Genomic DNA, 20,895 nt, shown 5'->3' on the forward strand with positions numbered 1-20,895 from the left:
AACCTACCGGGGTCTGAATATGGCATTCCACCCTGTGCATTATATATCGTCCATTTATCCTTTGACAATTCTGGTCCTAACTGATTGAAGGGACGGAAGAAGGGCGGTAAATCTTTTGCTTCCATTCGGGGATAATGATCGTTTACTCGCCGCTCATTATAAAGCGCCGCAAAATTCGGTATAAGCGCTCTGAGAGGATAAAACTGATCGGGAATCTTAAACTGACAATCAAGGGTCGTTAGAAATCGAACCTGAACTGTGCTTTCACTCCTCTTATGTAATTCATCTTGCTTATTTGCATCCAATGATTGATTTCGTCGGTCGTTTGACTTGGATTGCCTGACGTCTCGATCTAAGATTGGTCTCTCGGGGTCTTCACCTAAATGAGCATTTTGCTGTTGTTGAGACAGACTACCGCTTGAGGCCGGTGGACTTTCTCCAGCCTTCTGGCGAATTGGACTTGCTTTGGAAGTTCGTGGAGCTTCGACAATCTCTCGCTTTAGTGCATTACGTTCTGAAGCCTGCTGGTCCCGGACAGCGAGTTTTTGCGCGCTTGTGCCGTGTTGCGAAGCATGAGATTTCCCAATATTCTGTTTTTGACGAAGTATCCTCTCTCTGGATTCGCATATAGCCGGTGCAGGGTTATGCTGCTGTTTATATGAATCGTTCTGTGGAGTCCGCGGGTTTTGAATATTCTGTGGCTGATTCAGTCCCCATCGAGAAGTCTTTGGGTTTGGGGTAGTCGGCTGTCCTATCGAAGGAGTTTTAGTAGCGAGGATGTCGGATTTATTCCGTGAAACACACGTGGCGGGTTCTTTGGTGGTCTGCTGAACATCTAGAATGACTTGAGGAGGCGGCTCCAAGCCTCCTGTACATGGATTCACTTGACCGGTGGTTGGGGCTATGGCAGGTCTCCGCACGGCGTTAGCATATGGTGACTGTGCATCCTGCAGTAGGTAGGCCTTAGGTTGTGCCAAGGCATTCGAAACACTGCCATAAGACTCACCATTTCCGTTGGACAACATATTTGCATATGAAGAAAGGAATGACCTGAAGGGTGAAGTGGGAAATCACAGGAAACTGATGATTTGGTATTTTTAAAGGATTTCAACGATCAGAAATAGGATGAATATTGACATCATCACTTCAATGCGATACAAAACTGGTTTGGATACGGAGTAGATGTAGTGATTTATGAGGAGTGTGTCTACTACGTAATTGTTTCGGCCTGTTTTGATAGAGGCTCCGTTGACTTGGGGCAGACAAAGCTAGCCTCTCTAGTATTAGTATACTACACAGTCACAGCAGGTGGCGGAGACTAAGGGGCAGCCTAGCGGTATAAAATGCTAACCCACAGGTGGATTGGGGTCCGAAAACGCAGGCTAAACAGTCACCAAGTAGGGACCCATCACTAGGTATATGAAAATAGGGAGCTGATAGCGGGCACCCTAGGCCTGCACCCCTGGAGTGTACTATTAATCTTTACACTGAAGCACATACTAAGGACTTTTTGTTGCATAACTCCACAGACTCTTGTTGAGTCGATCAGCCATCCCTCTGCTTGAATCATCTTTTCAACAACGAACTTCTCGTCAACAGTTGACTAGTGTTGGGAAAACAGCAGGAACATGTCCTTCACGAAAAGGATATTACAAATCTTACAGGTTGCTGCAATACAGTAGGTATATATGCGACTAGTGATCCAAACTTATTCTCTGTATCACCCTTCACTCCAATATTTCACGTCTCAGTCCGAAACATGAACTAGCTCAGACATATCCATGTCACCACCTTGTTGATCTTGCATTGTTTCGTTTCAGTATCAAGATCAGGCAAACCGATTTGCAAGGCCTCCTCTCGCAAGTTCAGGGACTCATGTGCCATGATCTGTGTTCGCAAGAAAGTCACGACTGATGGTAACAAGAGCATCAGACCCCCCAATACCTTACCAGTTCCATTATTGCATTCAAATTCAGAGTCCAAAGGGAGCACCTGGGACCCGTCTTACGCTTCTAGTTTAGAATCCGAAATCTTCTTTCTCCTGCTATCAAGCAACCCTACAGCTCAAGGAAGATAGGCAGGGGGCTCGCGGACTAGTACAATACTACAAGCTCGTGAATGGACAGAGATCGTTGTGGTAGAGGAGGACCCTGCAACAGTATAGCAAAGGAACCAGATCAACAAAGTCTAACACAAGACCTTCTTGATACCACTGACCTCTCTTTCGCGACTACATAGATCGCATACTGAAGGGGAAGACACCAACATGTTTTGTGCTTGTATTTAGGAATTTGGATATTGAGACATACTGTGATTATGCGTATCTTAGAAGGACACCACTCCATCTACTGCCCACCTCTACAATTCTTTGATAAGACTTTCTTGGGTAGAATCTCATGTCATGATCTACAGCATGGGAGGTCACCAATGAAATAGAAGTTGGGAGAGAGGACTGGTGGTGCATATGAATCTTTGATTCATCTCAATTTTGGAACTATTGTAACATGAAGAGCCAATCTGCAGCCTCGGAGGTCGCTAATTCATCCAGCTCCCATCTATCACCCCATTACCAAGCCAAGCTAGCACCCCTATCTACCAATCCTTGGCATTTCTCCTGCCTTGCCTTCCTATCACCACAGTGGGGTGGTGGGAGCTTCCTCATAGGCGGAGGGGTCTGGGTACATTGACTGAGGAGGCAAGCGATGCGCCATTCTACGGTCTTCTTGTTCCTGTATAGCTTGTGCTATATCATGGGAGGTTGCTTCATAGGCGTGCTCACGGGTGGCATTGTCGACGTGCTCTGCTGGAACGATAGTGTATTCAATGATGCGGCCGTCAGGCAGGATGACTTGAGATGGCTGGGCGGTATATTCAACAAGGCGGCCGTCCGGTAGGATGAGGCTGGATAGCTGGGGGGTGAATGGCTGGGTGATGGGCGGCTGGGTGGTGAACGGCTGGGTGGTGAATGGCTGGATTGTGGGCGGCTGGATAGTAGGCGGCTGGGTGGTGAACGGCTGGGTGATGAACGGCTGGGTAGTAGGCAGCTGGGTAGTGAGCGGCTGGATAGCGACTGGCTGAGTGGCGAATGGCTGAGTCGTGAACGGCTGGTTAGATGTATTGCTAGATGGCTGAAGCTCACGTGCTCGAATGGCTGATCCACTAAGATGAGAGGCGGGAATCCTGGAGGAAATACGGTCAGAGTGATTGAGTCGCCGCCGCCGTGGATGGTTGTGCATAGTAGCCTCTCGTGGATGCATTCTGCCCCTTTCTTTGTTTGTTCTCATGGCTATGCTTCGCTCTTCTTCTGTCATAGCGTCCAGGGTCCGTCTAGCACTAGTTGCAATGAATGATGGTTAGTGATCTGGTAGAGCGGTGCAGCATTTAAAGAGTCGCCAGATGCATTATTATGGCCAGCACTTACAGCGAAGACATCTTGCTTTTGAAGTCACACTCAAGGTCGTCATTGATGCATCGCAAACACTTCTTGTCGTAGTCATAGTTGTCATTTTCATCAATTTCTGGGCCAGGGCAGCGGACATGGCTTTCAAAGCAGGCTTTACAGACCGGGAGTCTGGACCGACCGCCAAAGCGGGAAGCCTTTTCCTCTTGAATTGCTTTATAGCGGGCGTCACGCTCATTTTTCTCTGCTGACGGTCCTCCTCCCATGATGAATGTGTGGTAATCGTTTGGTGACAGAAGTGGGCAGCGTTGAGATATCCTGAGACAAAGCTAACATAAATCGACAGAGGGTGCGGTTGATCTAGCGATGTGAAGCTGTGCTAGAACACCTGTACTTAAGGCGTTCGTCTGTAAGTACCACATTTGATTGGCTGAACACAAGCTCACGTACTGCTGCCTTTGCACGTGAATGTCCTGACGGACAAACACATCCAAGAGAATAGCCATGATCTAAATCGCACGCCCTCTCCCCCCTAAATCAAAACAGTGTTTTGTTCTTCATGGAGGTTGAATTTCAGTCAGTGTTGTTGAACAAGATGTCACCATCATGATCAAGATGCGAATCAATGCCAAGGCCGCCCCTATCCGCCATAAATTCTATACCGGCTATAGCCGATAGATCACATGGGCAAACCGGCAAGATTCCCCAAATAGGACAGTAGCCATAATGCAGTAGCCATAGCGCGGCAGCCAGCTATTGAAAGATGGGCGATGCTAAGAAATAGGCGATAACACAGCCTTAGTGATGAAGAAGGCCGGCCACAACAGGATGTGAACCATAACAGGATATTAGCTACTTCCGGAAGTCAGCCACACAGCACCAGCAGCTGCAGGAGACAGAATCTATAACAAAAGAGGGCTACAAAGCCATAGTTTCTTACATTAACACGTAGACAAGCTTTTCAGACTATCTATGAGCTCTACGAGTGTCTGTCACAGGCATGCCAAATATATGAAGGATCCTTAGTGAAAAATTAGACTGCTAACCATTTCCATAACACAGTTTTTACTGCTTGGCACAGCCACTGGGTCTGCTTCGAGTGCAGAACGACAAGGCACCCAGATCCCCTTAAGACTCCCGGTTTCTTGAAAAGCCCCCAGTATATGAGTATAAAAAATTGCCGGAACACCATATTCGCCTCCTAACCATTCAACATGGTTCAGACCCAGGTTCAGGGGTTATGTCGTGGTCAGTCTAGACAACAATCCTGGCTTTGAAGCACTGTCTTATACTTAGGGCAATCCAGGTAACAAGCTGGACTTTATCTGCTCTGGCTAAGGGCTAACCGTGTACAAAAATCTCGGTAACTTTCTACAACAAGCCAGCTCACTTTGTCGTCCAAGGCTCATATGGATTGACGCCATCTGTATCAACCAAAATGATGATTTGAGAGAAGAGTAGGCGAATTTCGCTGATGGGGTGAAACCTACAGCAAGGCAGCGGAGGTGCTTTTCTGATGGGGTAGTGGTTCAAAGGAAGAGCAATATGCTCGCGCTCAAATTCCAGTCCTCAGAGCAAAGTTAGAAATGCACCTGCGGACTCAAACAATGAGAATGCGAAGCTAGATTCATCTTCCTGGAAATCCCATCATGAAATACTCCCTTTTGGGGCCTTTCGGGACAGTATTTGCTCGTGCATGATTTAATCGATTATGGGTATTGCAAGAGGTGCTGTTGAATGGCAATACAACCCTTCTTTGCGGGGCAAAAGTACCGATTTTGAGATGCTTGTCGAATTTTTTGGCATGCTCAAGGTGCTATCAGCCTTCATCACGCATAAGAATGGTTACGAGGCGATTCAACGAGCGTTTAGGTCATAAGTGGCCCTTGCAAACTACAAAGAAAGACCTGATACCCCTGACCATCAATGGCATCCGGTGGCCAGGACATCAACAGTTCTGTACTCCATGGTAGAAAGAGAAGCCACAAACCCAGTCGACAAGGTCTTCGGCGCTCTCGGTGTAATGCCACTAGACATCCAATAATTAATCATGGTAGATGTCCGCATGACCCAAGCACAAGTGTACGCTGCTTTTACCACATGCCCGATCGATCGACTGATACTACAACACAGAGCCCTAGTGTACGCGGCGATGGCTCTCCTACATTCAACTTTCCCCTTGCAAGCCATGGATTTTCGAACTTTGAGCCGGAAAATCTGCCCTAGGACGGCGGTATCCCTCAACTCAGTCCAACGTTTCATTTTACGGAGCTTAGCATCATTTCCAGACGAACATGGGGATATAGTTGTCAGTGTAAAACTCGTCGCTGTTGGCGTGAGAAGACGTTCAAGCTTTAATCAGTGTTGCATGCAGAGTGGCGTCGAAGAATATAGAGCAGGGTGTATGCACGCAATGGATATATACCGCAGCTTTTCCTTTTAGCATAGCCATATAGAGAACAGGTAGAAAAATGTAACCATCAACGTGTTGGAAATCTTTCATTCTGACAATTCCGTAGAAGCAAAGAGGTCTATGTATTACGGCCTATCTGGTAATCTCACCGCACATCCACAACCTCCCTAAACCATCCCTTCAAAGCCGTAGCCAGAACGCCCGGCAAATCTGCCACATTCCTTACAACAACGTAATAAGGAAACGGAAAGCCATCTAAATACCTCTTCATCTTCAACTTCATCTCTCTTCCCGAAGATCTTCCTACCCCGTCACTTTCTTCCTCATCGACAGCCTCAAACACGGCCTGCGTTAGATCCATGATCGAATTCCCCTTTGCGCCGTTGCTATCCACAATCACAAAGACGATCATGATGCGTTCCTCGGATGTTTGCCTTACAAGGCGACGGATGAGATCGTGATGTTCGTAAATCCCGTCCGAGATAATGAGTTGCAGCTGCCACAGATCCGCCGTCGTTGTCGGACCCTTAGCTCTCGCATCCCGAAACAAATGGATAGACTCCTCAATCAGCCTCCTCACATTCGTGCCGCTCTGCTGGAAGCTGAAATTCTGATAGATTTTTGCCCCGCTCTCATTCGTGAATGGCGCTCCAAAACCATGCGCAACGCGGATATGTTCTTCATCCCCAAAACTGACGACGCAGACCTCGCCAACTTCGAGCATGCTCAGGCTCTTGCAGAGGAGTGCTAGGGTTTCGAAGGCAAGGGCGTGGGCGCCGCCTTCGGTCATGGATTTGCTGTCGTCGACTGCGAGCATGATCTGGTAGTTTCGCTTGCTGGGGATGGAGCGGCGCATCCAGATCTTGTCGCGCTTGTAGTTGGATACGATGTATGGGATGATGCGTTTGATGTTGAGGCGTTTGCCCGTGCGGAAGTCGCCGCGGAGTCTGGTGGCTTGGGTGGGTGAGAGGATCAGGCGGAGCTGTTCGGCTAGGATGAGAGAGAGAGGGTGGGTGAGCGATGAGTAATGCGACCAGAGGCGGAGTGCTTCTTCTGGGGAGGTTAACGGTGGTTGCTCGGTTGTTGGTAAGTCAACGATGGAGAGCTCATGTTTGACGTCGTCCAGATCATCTTCTGCGTAAGTGCCATTCGCAAAATCCTCGGCATTTGTGTTTCTACTACCGTCAGCAATGAAGGCGTCACTTTCTTGATGTCGCTCATCTGGGCCACGACCTGTTGTTTCCTCTTGCGCTTGGTCAAGTCCGCTTTGCGGCGAGCTCTCTTCTGATTCATGGGATTTAGGCGCTGCTGCGCCGTCGTTCGATTGGTTTTGTGGGTCTTCCAGAGCGTAACGATCATTAAGTGCTCGTGCTTCGTCTTTAGTGGCTTCTCCAAGAGCCTGGCTGTCGCCTTGATCTTGCTCGTTCTCCACATGTTCAAAGTCTGCATCCGCGAGCTCGAGGTCATCCTGTTTCAGTCTGTCCACATCGGAGGGTTGCAAGATCTCACGTTGCTGTCGATGCCATTTCTGTAATGCATCGCCTAGCTTCTTGAACGCCTCTGCTTCACGTTTTTCTAATGGATCGGCGTGTTTGCCAATTTGGTCTTTTGCTTCGCTGCGTGTACCTCCCTGCGGATCAGCCCTTGAATCGTCATGCTGCTCCTGACTAGCTGGAGGTAACTCAGTCTCTGGAGCTGTACCAGAAGAGCTGGCCTTAGCGTCATGCTCTTTGTCAAGATCAGCTGCTTCTCCTGAGACACCATTTTCCGCACCACCATCATTCTCAGCAACATTCTGGTTCTCATCCTGTCTCGTCTGGAAGTGATCCTCTCTGAGTTGCTCCCCCTGCTCTGAAGCTATCTGATCTTCCATGATTTCGCCCTCTTCCGCCTGACATTCAACGTTTGTGCCTTCGTTCGTGTCATCTAGCTCCACGCTCTGGTCATTGCATTCTAGTTGCTCTTCGTTACCGTTTTCGTCAACTGGTGGGTCACATTCCGCTTCATCATGAGCATCCGAGAACTCATCCAAGCCATCGTTCGAGATTGATTCTTCCTTTGCTTCTTGATCGCCATCGAGCTGCATCCCTTCTGGGAGCTCTAGTGCTTGGTCCTGCTTAAGGTGTGGATCAGCGTTGTCGGCTTGTGGCTTATTGATATTGTCTTCATCACCTTGGTATCCTTCTTCGTCGTGCTCGTCCGAAATTTCCTCAGGCCCAACATCCCGGTCGGTTTTCTTGTCACTAGCTGCGGTCTTCTCGTTTGTTGATGTCCCTGGTCCATCCTCCGTCTCAAGCTCCTTTTCTCTGTCGTTGGCGAGGCCCTCCCACATCTTCTCATCTACCGCTAAAGGATCTAAGTTATCCACACTCCCAGTCTCTTCATCCATGTCCTCGTCTGAGTTTTCTGAATCAGAAGCCTTGTCCTGGCCTATTTTATCATCGGCTTCGCCATGCTCGTCCATTTCACCTTGCAAATCGTCTTTGCCCATATCCACTGCGTTCTCCTCCTTGTGAATTTCTTCTTTTGATCCTTCTTCGCGTTGCTGTTCAGCTAATTCGGAAAGCTCCTCATCATCTGCAATATCCTTACTGATATCCTCAGCAGCCTCTCCTTCAGCAAGACCTACGCCCTGCTCTAGCTGGCCTGTACTTTCTTCTGCAGTGGAGAGACCGTCGGCTGGACCGCAGAAGCCCTCAGAAGCGATCTGATTGAATGACTTGACCAATATGTAAGCTAGTCCGCATGTCTCCGCGTGCAAGTTGGCATATCTTTCAACAGCATGCTCACAAATGGCCAGAAATTGTGTGAATATAGGTGTGAAGACAACGCACAACGATATCGCTTTCTGGAAATCGTCTTCCTCAAACGTGGCAATGGAGTTCATGACGTCGCTAATCTCAGTAGCAACTTCTTTTATGTGGAACGATCTGATAGACAAGTTGAGTATCTCGTCACTGTGTACGAGCCATTTCGCATCCTCAACCGTTTTCGGTAACTTTTCGGCAAACCCAGAATGTCTCTGCATGCTAACGAAAACCTTGTCAACCGCTGCCAAAGCTCGGCTTTTGAAATCATCAAACTGCAGACTGCTTCGCTCTTCTATGGTCACGTTGTTGATGGAAACAGAACTCCAATCCGTCCATGGTAATAGTTGCATGAGGAGATAAGCGGCATCGGGTTCGTTGACAATCCACGAATCAAGGTCTTTGCGGAGCTTCGCAAGTAAAGATTGTAGATGATCGATGGTTACACAGGCTTGATGACTCTGAATGCACTCCGGCAAATCTTCATCCAGTCTGCCTTTCAGCTCATGTCCAGCAGCCTTGAAATGTGCTTGGTAGGAATTGAAGGAGTTGATGATGTCTGTATATTTCTTTTCACTGTGCTTGACCTGGATTTGTAGTACACTGCAAGCCACCTCCAGTATCTGAGGCAACCAAGAAACTGCCCATCTCAGCTGCCCGTGCTTAATTATGCTGTATGGAGGCAGAGCGACACAACGCGAGCCATCCTGCGAGTGAAGGCCACAAAGCCTTTTAGAAGACTGCTGAAGTACCGTCAGATCTTTCAGCGTATCATCTAGTGCGTGCCGCTGGTTCTGTATCACAAGCAGGAAACCCTCTAGCGACCCAATGCATCGTCCCACTTCGGAACTGGTTAGATCTTCAGATCCGTCTTCCTGACCCTTTCTTGCCCGGTCCATAAGATCCAATACTCCATGAAAACAATCTCTAGCAGCTGAGAGACGCGCGGCAAATTTGATTTCACCAAGTAGCGTGCTATAATCGTTTAAGCTAGTAGTTGCACCTAGAACCGTATTAAGCGACTGTTGTCTCTCAAGCTCCTGCGTGTTGAGATTACGTCGAATTCCCATATGGCGTACGTCTTTCAAGACATCTGCGAGCAGCCGTCGTTTCCGGGCTTTTAGATGCAGTAATAGGGCGCGACTATCGCCATCAGTCTTCGATGGGGTTTCCGACCGCAGTTCGGTCATTGCGCTTGTGAGATTGCGCACGTACTCATAAAGCTGGGATCCAACATCAAGGTCGCCCTGCGATGACTCGTACAATCGAAGCATACTTTCAGCAGCTCCTCGAGGTTCGCGAAGTCTCCGCGGCGCATTGTCCCAGCCATCGACGTCTTGCTCAACCACACGAAGAGCTTTGATTAGAGTCTTATCTACAGACAGAGTGGCGAACGAGGTGATCTGTAAAAGTCTAGGTCGGTCAAGTCGGACGTCCGGAGCACTGAAGTGTTCAATTGGTTGTGCTAATAACGCTCTATACCTTTTAACAATTTTGAACAGCTTGTAGTGAGAACGTCTTGCGCTTTCACGTAAAGTGGTCACATTGGTATCTTTCCAACTTGCAAGCTTGATCTGCTCTCTCACCTCATATTCCAGTTTTTCTCTGCCCTGAAGAAGGGTTTTCTGGAAGATGGGCTCATATCGTTTGAAATGCTCAATGACATTAAGTAGAGCCAGGTCGACAGTGCCCAGCGGCTTACCGGTGCGCATCAGCCACTCTGTCATGTTACGAAAGTTCTCTAAGATTCGAAGTCGCGGTGAGTACTGTCCTAGCCTCGAATTTTGCAGGAATTTGATCAAAGTGCCCACGAGATCTTGGGAATGGCTAGCGCAGTCATTGCCCTCATCGATCAGTCTCAGTGGAATGGATATCACGATTTCGTAAACCATGAACCACCACAATTTAGCATCCTCTTCGCATATTGAGCTTTCCGCCACAAGTAAACGTGACCATGACGAAAGTTCCAGTCTTCTCCAACTAATTATCAAGGCTGTCAGCTCGTCAATGAATGGTACAACAGAGTACTCCCGGCTAGCAACTATCTGCCATTCGTTGAGGAAGGAAAGCAGTCTTTCGGTCTTCGTGAACAACTTGGCAAGTGGATCGGAGATAGGGAGACGGAGAATATCATGACAGCACGCCAGTATATCTTGAGGAAGCGCGTGTTCGGGCCACATTTCGGCGATCGTGTGGACGTGGTTCCCGATTCGGTGCACCAGGCTCAGAAGCTTGCGTGTTTCGTTCACATTAGGATCTACATAGATACTGCCCTCCTTTGCGCTTCCTCCGCCTTCGAAAAATTGCATCTGTTCATTGAGGTGCAGAACCAAGGCCGGGAGCATTGTCAATGGCGGGACGAAAGAATGATCGGCGTCGCAAGTGGACAAAAGCAGTGCCATAAAATCCAGCCGCAGAAGTATATGACGCTTTAGCTGAGGACCACCTGAATCTGGTGAAAATATGCTTGCATGTAGCTTGGCCACCTTAAGTGTGAATACCCTTGAATCGTAGTTTTGCATCTTGTCCACTTTCGTGTCAGGAATCACATCGCCATCAAAGGTTGGAAAAATCTCTTTAACTTCCTCCATGTCGACCACGTTTTCATTGACATCGTGACCTCGATACTCATAATACTTAGCTCTTTGTGCCTCCTTGGATTGATCGACTTCTAGATGAGCTTTCCATTCGGCAAAGCAGGATTCAAATGATGATAATATTCCTGCCTGCAAAATAGGATCTGACAGACTTCTGGGAGAAACACTCGCGACCACGCTGGCTGTCTGGAGATGGAGCAGTTCGCGGATAGCTTTTTCTCCATCGCCGAGATGTCGTTCAATTTTATCACTCAATGATGCAGGCGTCGCTCCAAGCAGTGGGGTATGCTCCACGATATAGGTGATCGCTTGACGTTCTTGGGTTGGCTGATGTTCTCTTCCGCTCCACTCAAGTATTTTCGCACCAAGATCTAGAATTTGTAATAAATGCACAACAGGGACAGTAAGATCGTCATACTCATGTGGACTTTGAGAAAGTCTTTGTATCATCTGTTCAATGTTCCGTCTCAAGAGGTCGGTTTCCGCCGATCTTTGAGAAGCATATATCTTCCCGTCTTCAAAAGGTCCTTCAACACATGCCAAAAGAATGGTTTCTGGGCGTTTGGCAACAATGCTAATGAGAACGTTGGAGAACTCAGCTTGAACCTGGAGCAAATTGACGTCTTCCAACCGAACGACCGGCGGTGGAGGTGGCTCCTTTCCAATCAGGCCTATCTCTTGCTCTAGCCTACGTATCCTCAAGCTTGTCTCCTGACCAGAAAAAGTGGACGCATAAATCTTCAAAGCCTGAAGCTTAGTCTCAAGTTCAGTCTTCCGCCGCTGATACTGCTCTCGCTGAACTATAAGGGCAAGTGCCGGATCGGTAGGTCTATCGGGGACCCACAACTGAAGGGATGCCAATGCGAAATAGACAAGACCTGCACCGACTGTTTTGTGTTGATCACATCCTAGTTGAGAAGTCGCAAGTGACAAGGCTGGATATAGATAGATTTCCCAGATATGTCGAAAATGATGCTCGGTTGGCACACTCTCATGGAAGATATCCTTTGCCATCAATGCTCCAATGAAGGTCGGTCGAGGCTGCCGCAGTTCTTCCTTGAGTAAGTCCTGGTGGCATAGGACTACACCGCGTATCAGGCTAACAAGTTCCTCTCTGATAAGACCAACTTGATTTCTGCTGAAATATCGTGTGCTCTCCGAAGTGAAACTGGACAGCCATGACAATTCTTCCGTCAGACTGTCTAAACGCTGCAGTGGCTCGTTACGGCAACGACTAAGTCTCTGCAAAAGGTCTTGGGCAAAGGTTTGTTTCCAGGACTCAACCTTGACGAGTGGGTTGCTCCAGCCTGCGAAGGACGCTGTTCGCGAAAACATGGTCTGACATAGGTTTGAGTTGGTCTGGAAACCAATATGCTTCGTACTTCTCCCAGCAAGAAGAGCAGCATATATTCGGGTTGATTGCTCACCAGATCCGTCTAAAAGGTCCCAAGTGCCGCCCTGATCAAGGTCTTGATACTGGCACAAGGCCTCAAACTCAGCGGCAAAGTAGTTTGTTCGCTGCTCGTTGTCGATTTCAACGGGTGGGGTGATACTTGAGATGATGGTTTGAAGCTCTGCCAGCAGTGCAACTACGTTGTCGGATCCGTCAAGAATAGCATTTCGCGTTGCCGAAAGTTCTCTTTGGACGTTGACCATTTGGCGGACGAAGCGGACTTTGCGACAAGCAATATCGAATGCCTGCATAATGTAGTCCAGTTTCAGCAATGAATCAAGCTGACTGCTATTCGCAGCACATCTAGGGCGCCAGTGTCTCCAAAGTTGAGTCAGGCTTCGACCATAACGTAAATCTATATGCGTGCCAAAAGCTGCTAGCGAACATTTGAGTAGCTCCGCGGTCGCAGGATATACTGAAGAAGTTCTAGAGAAAAGTTCTTCCCCGAGCTGTACATATATTGGTAGCAAACCAGCTCGCATGCGAGGAAGTCTGCTCATGTCCACTACGTCTTTCAAGAAATTCAAGATGGCGTTGACGGAGTTGGCAGGTCGGTCTCCATGGCTGCAGGAGCTGATCACTAAAGACGTAAGCGTTTCATCGGCAGCAGATATGAGGGATTCAACAAGTCTCGAGACCGGCTGAACCATGTTGGAGGCTCGATGTGGATCTCTTTGTGCAACTATTGACCTTTCTAATATCGTCATATCAGATACCGGCAAGTTTGGGGCTCGCACGCCTGTGTCCGACACAAGCTTTCGGGTTCGGGACAAGGTCAAGAATGACTCCAGAAGCCAGCCAACCTCAGCAGCTTTCTTCCCCTGCACATGATCCCCAGTCATCTGTATCAAGGGCTCATTTGATTCTGCGTGTAGCGGCTGGTCATCCATTGCCTGTTCAAGCCCTGGACAGGATTCGGCCATCTCGTTATAAAAATTCTGTATACGTTTGAACAGCGAGTCCGGTAGGGAATGATAATGCGCCAGCTCATGGATGATATGATTGTTGTTCTCCCCTGTCAGCAACTCGTACTCGGGCGACGAAATACTCCATAGACATTCTCGAAGTGACAGATGGTCGGCACAAACAGCTGTGACAGCGGCTTGAAGAGGTGCCTCATTCTGCAACAAGGAGATGGTTTGCAAGCGGCGCCATTGGAAAGAAGCTGCTTCTGTTGAGTATGATGGTAGACGAGACGAAGATTGAACCATGTCCGTTGATTGCAGGCAGATCTCAACAGACCGATTTCGCATAGCCCGAGAGAGCTCGCCTCGCCGCGGATCCATGGTCAGAAATATTCGAAAGTCATTATGAGGGCGTATGATCCGGGGGCTTCCATCGCCCTCGTGCTGCTCACTGACGATTAAGCACCCATTGGGTTCTAGAAGTGAGTTCAATCGATCGAGAACAGCCGAGTTACAAGTATTGGCGTTATCAAGAACAAGCCAATGGCCCTTCACAACTGCCTCCACTAGCACTCCATCAATCCAACCAAAACGAGGCTCTTGTGCTTCGAATTTTCGAATAATTGAAGGTTCCATAATGTTTACATCTTCAAGCAATGTAGGAAATCTCTGAACAACTGGAGCTAATGTGGCTTGCAGTGTCTTCAGCTCAACTTGCTTCATATTGCACATATGATAAAGTTGTAGTAAGCTGTAAAGACTGCTGTCAGGGCTAGTTTGAGATATGCAACACAACAAGCTGGGAAGAAGTCTCTGACGAATTGAATCGAGAACTCTTGATACTGCACGATCTTGGTGTAGTTGCTCAAACCCACCAAGAAGGTCCACTGTGTCCAAGTCTTCGCTCACTGAGAATTCCACTAGTCGTGCACCATGGAGAGCGGCAAGCTTTCGTATGACAGTGGATTTACCACTTCCCGAATCACCCACTAGAATAGTCGGCCACTTTTGATTGATGCAATGAATTAAGGATTCCGCGTAAGGCAGAAGATGAGTCGGAATTATACCAGCCTCGCTTTTGGCCGGCTGGTAATCTTCGTTTCTTTTGAGGAAAGCAAGGCCGAGCTGATAACAGGAAGACGACAAAGTGTTGAACATGCTAGCGATCGACTTATCACGTAGATTCTCCGCGTAATTATTACGGATTGTGTCTCGCTGGCCACGCGTACGAAATCGTTGGGAGATCACCAGATCATGAAATTGGCTTGGATCGACTTTGCCATCGTACCGATTGTAGAGGCTGAACCACCTATCAATGTCCCTAAGGTTGACCTCCCATGGCCCACCATTAGAGTCAAAAGATCGATCAGATAGAATTAAGTTATGGCCTTCTAAAACTGCCGATATGATATGATGGAGAACATCATGCTTTGCTCCCTTATACCTGCGCTGACATATTATTATCAGGTCTGCCTGGGTAAGGGCATCCGCGTACACTACGGTGAATCGGTTAACGAAGGAAGTTGGAAGACCCTTTCGACCACCACCTTGATGATGGGGATTTTGTGTAGCGAAGAGGACAAAATCTGGATGGCGTACAAAAGTCCGATCAAGTTCAGCAATGTAAATCTGTTGGCGGTGATCGAAGCATGAGTTCAGCCCTTCTAGCACGGATTGGGTCGCGAGATTCATTTCATCGAGAAGTACCCATTCGCCATTCTCCATAGCTCGAAGGAAGGGTCCATCACGCCAGCTGAAGTTGCCCACCAACCCGCCCTCGACGGGAACATCTGAGCCAAACAAGTCCGTGAGGTCGGTCTGGTCGGAAAGATTAATGCGCGTAAGTTTCTTGCAAGCGGCCTGCGCCACGGCTTCCACGAGCGCGGTTTTACCTACTCCAGGATCTCCCTCGAGAAGTACGGGGCGAGGAAGCTGGAGTGCCCTGAGAATTCTCAAAGCGTTCTTTCTGGTAGTTGGAGCATCAAACACGAAGTCTGGCCTTGAGCATTGATAGGTACCGCACGGAATGCGAAAACTTCCACATTGAACGAATCTAGCGCCTATCTCGACAGAGGGCGTCTCAAAGTACTCTGTTGATACGTCTTGATCGAGAAGTGCTCCCAACTTCTTGAGACAGAGTCGCTGGGCTTGTGGGACATTGGTTGCCTTCACAGAGGTTAGTGCCGCTGGATTTGCGCCTAGGGCGTCAATGAAAACCAAGGCCGCGCCATGCAGAACAGAGAGATGCGGATTCTCATAATGCTGTAGGCGGACGAAGTCCACCCAGGTCAGCAGTCCTCGCAAGGAGACTGATGTTGCATCGAGCGTATGGAATGTGCCACGGAACCATTGCGCAAACTCGATCATGACGTGAGGTATCTCAGGCAGAATGGGGCCCAGCTTTGATTGCAGAATTGGTAGAACATCGCTCTGCTCGGACAGTGGGGAAACCCAGATTTCAGTCAACCGATTTCTCAAAGCGGAGGAGAGTTCTCTTTTCCCGTAGTCACCACCTGGATTCATTGTCGCAAGAAAATGAAAGCCAGGAGTCGCACGGACAAACGAGTCATCGGGACCCTTTTCAGCGAGTAGAATGCTTCGACTGGGTTCCAGAACGCTGTTCAGTCGCTCAAGAACCGAGTCTTCCGCCAAAGATATCTCGTCTAGCAAAAAGGGTTCACCTCGTTTCATGGCCACAACGAGGGACCCGTCTGCCCACTGGAATAGGGACCTACTGTGAGCGATACTAGCCTTAATGTCTAGGTTGAGAGGGTCCCCGTTGCGGGACAAGTCAGCTCTCTCAAATTGGTCGATGAGCTCTCCAAGAGAGGCAGACTCAGTGGCCCCGTTCATGTGGCTCACAAGAAGAGACTGAAGAGAATGCTGCAGCCTTGATTCGATCTCAGCCTTATTACGGACTGGCCGCTGCGCTCCGATCAAGTCGCCGGTTTCTGTATTTGAATGGGCGTTCAGCATATGAAGACGTTGGCCATTAATCTCGGCCACGGTTTGACAGATTTGAGTCTTCCCGGAGCCAGTTTCGCCAACAAGTAAAACCGGCTCATTGTTCTCCAAGGCACTCATGACCAACGTGAGCAGACGTTGCATTCCAGGTGTCCAGATCACACCAGATGCATTCTGCAAAGACACAGATTGGCATCGCAAAGAATAAAACTGTTCCTCATGAATCTGGACTTTCATTACCTCTTCAATGATCTGCTTGACGGCCATTCTCTCAGTTGGATCTCGAACTCGCTCTGCCAATAACATGAAGCCATTTAGTGCGAGCTGCTCACGATCGTCGGCCCGACGTGAAGCCCATCTGAAAAGATCTCGCAGAGTGGCAAAGCTGTTTCGCTGCTCGAATAGTCGACTTGACTGCCTCATCATCGCTAGTCTCTTGTATACAGAAACAATCCTGGTACAGAATGATGGGGCAATTTGTGTGCGCTCTTTGAGGATGAATTCGAGCTCGTCCTCTGGAATGTCGTCAAAGTGTAATTCTAGGAAGCGGTTTCGGAAGGCGCGAGAGAGATGTTTTCTACCACCATAGAGTCCAGCAGGATTTTGTGTTGCGAATAGCACAAAGTTCGGGTGAGGTTTGACCGTCTCCTGTGTTTCTGGGATGAACAGCTCTCGATTGTCATCCAGTAGCCGGTTCAAAGCCTCAAGTACATCTGTAGGAGCCAAATTCAGCTCGTCAAGCACAATCCATTGTCCGCGGCGGAGTGCTTCCACCAGAACTCCTTCCCTGTACTGCAGCTTCCCATCTTCACCAGAAGCATAGGAGCCGAGATATTCCTGCAAGTCTGTATGCTCATGATTGTTAATCCTGATGAACTCATTTCCTGAGACCTTTGCCAGGTGTTCTACCATACTTGTCTTGCCCGCAGAAGTAGGTCCTTGAAGAAGGATTGGAAAACGTCGTACAGATACTGCCCGCGCCAAATTCAGCAAGTTGCGTTCTACAAATGGTGTGATGATATAATGAGGTTGGCGCTCTGGACTGATGTTGCCCCTCTTGACTAGGTGATGTTTGAAGACAACATATGAGTCGTTATTTGCGCCCGTCTTTAGATTCTGGCTGAGCAGAGACCGAACATTCGTTAACCCACCAAGCAAACATCTCTCTAATGCCGCGTTAACAAGCTGTTGCGAATTGACGCTTAACATTGTCGTAAAACTCATCAAGGAGCCTTCGTAAAGCGCTCTCCTGAGTCCATATATTGAAGCATGCTGATTAGTGTAGATCAAGGTACGCACAAGGGATCGAATGCTGAAATGAGGTGCCTGACCAGCCCCATCCGTCAATCGCTTTTCACCGTTCATCTTCTGGATTTCCAGGTAAAATTTGGCGAGGTCAAAAGCTGCCTTCTCATCTGAAGTCAGCAGCGTCCCAAGATAGGTAGATATAAGAAGAGTGAGCTCTTCGACCGTTTTGTCTGAAGGTTGAACGAAGATTTCCGTAAATCGTGATCTGATACCTGCTGGTAGATCTCTTTTGCCAGAGTCCGTTGCAGGATTCATCGCAGCAAAGATGTGAAAGTTTCGGTGTCCATCAACACGCTCCATCTTTCCAGATTCTGAGAGAAGCAATGATGGCGCTCGCTCGTTGTGATTGTATAGTAGCTCAGCCACACTTTCAAGCGTTTCTGGTGTAGCCAAATTGATCTCGTCCAAGAGCACCCATTCACCATCTCGTAATGCTTGCACAATCTTACCTTCCACGAAAGTCATAGCAAAATTCTTGTCCCCGCGACATGCTTGAGCTTTGAGGTGTGATAGTCTCGTTGCAAAGTCGTGCCATCGTTGTCGAAGAGCTTCGTATTTAGGATTCTGAAGTTTGCGTCGCTTATTTGGCTGGGTGTCTCCCAATTGGTCTGCAGGGCTTGTTCCAGGCCGAAGAGTATTATCTGCCATGTCCACTGCTTCTTGCCAATGTGAAGCCAGACGTGTCCAATTACCCTTCGAAATGCACTTTCGGATCGAGGCTTGGAACTGGGCATTCTTACGAAGTGAAAATGTGTTATCGAAAAGTAGGTCGAATGTTTCGGACATTGGAATAGCTAATGACCTTGTCGTGACCGGTTTAAACCCTCCGAGAAGATCCCCGCTTTCGCTCTGCTGTGATAGATTAAAGACGCTCAACTTTTGGCCAACAAGCGTTGCCAGATGCTGGATCGTCGCTGTCTTACCTATCCCAGTTTCTCCTACAAGAAGGGTGGGTTCACCGTGTTCGACGGCCGCGGCTATTTCTTCCATAGTTTTTAAAGTTCCTCTAGTGAGGGCGAACGCAGATTTGGGCCTCCTGCTGCTTCTAGCGACGTCATTGACCTGGCTGTTAATGATCGGACAAGAGGCTCTTCCAATGATGACCTTACGGCCTTCTTCCCGCAAAGATGGTAGGCGATCGTATACGCAATGGCGCATTCGCTTGGGTGGAATTTGCAGTACTTCAGCTATGCATTTTGCAACGGCCAAATGTGGTTCGTGGCTGGGAATGTGGCCTGCATAGCAAGTGACGGCGTCTTTGAAAATACTGTCCAAGATGTTCTCGTCCACTGGCTCTGCTCCGGTCTGAAGTCCAGCAGCTACCAAACGTGACTGTGATCTCCGGCACCATGTAAGTAGGTCGCGCAAATCGGGGGTTCTGACCCGGCTAGTCCTGAAGTTTTGTTGCTCAAACAAATGCTGCACTTGATCATGTACGGAAAGGAACGGAAAGATGCGCGGCTTCAGTATTGGAAATAGAGTAGATAAAGCCAATTCTAGCTCTGTCGATTGAAGTGGCTCGACTTCGACTACATTCCAAAACCGCGAGTTCCACCTATGGTGCGATCGAACACTGCCGCTACCTCGTAGTGCACTTTCGGTTGTGGTTGCGAGAATACAGAACCCGGTCGCTGTGCGAATAGTTTCATTGCGACCTGGCACTAAGATCTCTCCGTGCTCGAGGATGGGAAGAATGACACCCATAACTTCGGGCGAGGCTCGGTGAACATCTTCTATCAGGACCCATCTGCCCTCCGCCATAGCCTGACTGAGTACGCCAGGCTGCCAGATAAAGGAGCCATCGCTTGGGGAGGTCGTATAAATACCAAGAAGACTTTTGGCGTCTGTCTGCTCATTTAGGTGTAGGGTGATCATATAAGGTAACTTGTTTAGCAGCTTCGCAGCTTCGTTGACAAGTAAGGTCTTACCTGAACCTGACGCTCCCGAGAGAAGAATCCCATTCGAATTGAGAATAGCGTTTGCAAGCTTCACGAAGTTTCTTGTGGTAGTGGGAGTATCAACGAAAGATGGAGTTGTTGGATTTCCCTTGGAGCGTGGCACGAGAACACCTGCTAGGACCGCTGTGTTAGGTGAGAACATTACCGCTGTTATTGACCTGATTGGAATAGCAGCAGAATGGGCACGGTCGTGTTCGGCTTTGGCAAGAGCTTCGACGAGATTTCTCCATCGTTGCTCCTCCCACAGACTGAAGAGCCGAGCAGGAGCCTGTGCGCCATCAACTTTGATAGTGGTCCCTTTCTCTGGCACATGCTCCAAGATAATTCTCTCAACCATAGCATCTGCCAGCTTCATGTACAGAGCAAGACATCGAACGGTGAGATACCTGACAGAGGGGTCTTCATGCCCCAACAGAGAGGAGAGCTGAACGGGTGAGATAAGACGGCTGTAGGTAGTCATATCATGCGAGTACAAACGAAATAAAGCCACAAGAAATGAGGACAGAAGATCAACATCAAGGGCCAACAACATTAGTTGAGCTGGTTCTGCAAGGCTCCCGAGGAATCCGCTTTTGCACGTTTCGATGAACTCTTTCAGCAGGACCTTCAGGCATGGCTTCGCTGGCAATATGCGTGCAAAGGTCGCAAGTACATTAATGCTGATCTGTGCATCTTCCGTCGAGGTCTGATGACACCATCTCGCAGCGATTTCAACCATCAATGGCTCATAGAGAATGAAGAGGTGGTCAGTGAGGTTCGGAATCAGTGCTGCCCTTGCAAGAGTGTCGAAGTAGCGACCATCATTTGAGGCAAGAATGACCTCAAGTATCTCCTGAGGAAGCTGGGCCAAAATGCTCTCATTTGATTGGAGCTGAGAGTCGGCCCAGGCACACTGCATTGCTATATTCGCCATGGCCATCGCGTCGAGAACGTAGGCCTTTGTATGGTCCAAATGTGGTCGCAGAATAAATTTTGATAGACTCGGGGCTTGAGTAAAATCCGCCTGCGCTAGCAGCGGGAGTGCCCGCAGCAGAGCTTAAAGCCCGGGACTAGTCCAGGCAAACAAATCATGGCCTGGGCCGAGGGAGTT

At 48.7% G+C, this 20,895-nt stretch overlaps 2 protein-coding genes across 2 annotated transcripts; both read right to left on the bottom strand.

Moving 5' to 3' along the window:
- Positions 1-2,630: 2,630 nt before the first annotated feature.
- EPUS_07812 (uncharacterized protein) lies at positions 2,631-3,666 on the bottom strand (the record flags this gene model as incomplete). Its single annotated transcript, XM_007789366.1, has 2 exons — positions 2,631-3,333; positions 3,422-3,666. 2 exons carry the CDS (start codon positions 3,664-3,666, stop codon positions 2,631-2,633), a joined length of 948 nt encoding a protein of 315 aa, XP_007787556.1.
- A 2,292-nt stretch (positions 3,667-5,958) lies between these two features.
- EPUS_07813 (uncharacterized protein) lies at positions 5,959-20,724 on the bottom strand (the record flags this gene model as incomplete). Its single annotated transcript, XM_007789367.1, has 1 exon — positions 5,959-20,724. One exon carries the CDS (start codon positions 20,722-20,724, stop codon positions 5,959-5,961), a length of 14,766 nt encoding a protein of 4,921 aa, XP_007787557.1.
- Between the last annotated feature and the right edge of the window lie 171 nt (positions 20,725-20,895).

This window comes from Endocarpon pusillum (assembly GCF_000464535.1).
Source record: "Endocarpon pusillum Z07020 unplaced genomic scaffold C740401, whole genome shotgun sequence".
Lineage (NCBI taxonomy): Eukaryota > Fungi > Ascomycota > Eurotiomycetes > Verrucariales > Verrucariaceae > Endocarpon > Endocarpon pusillum.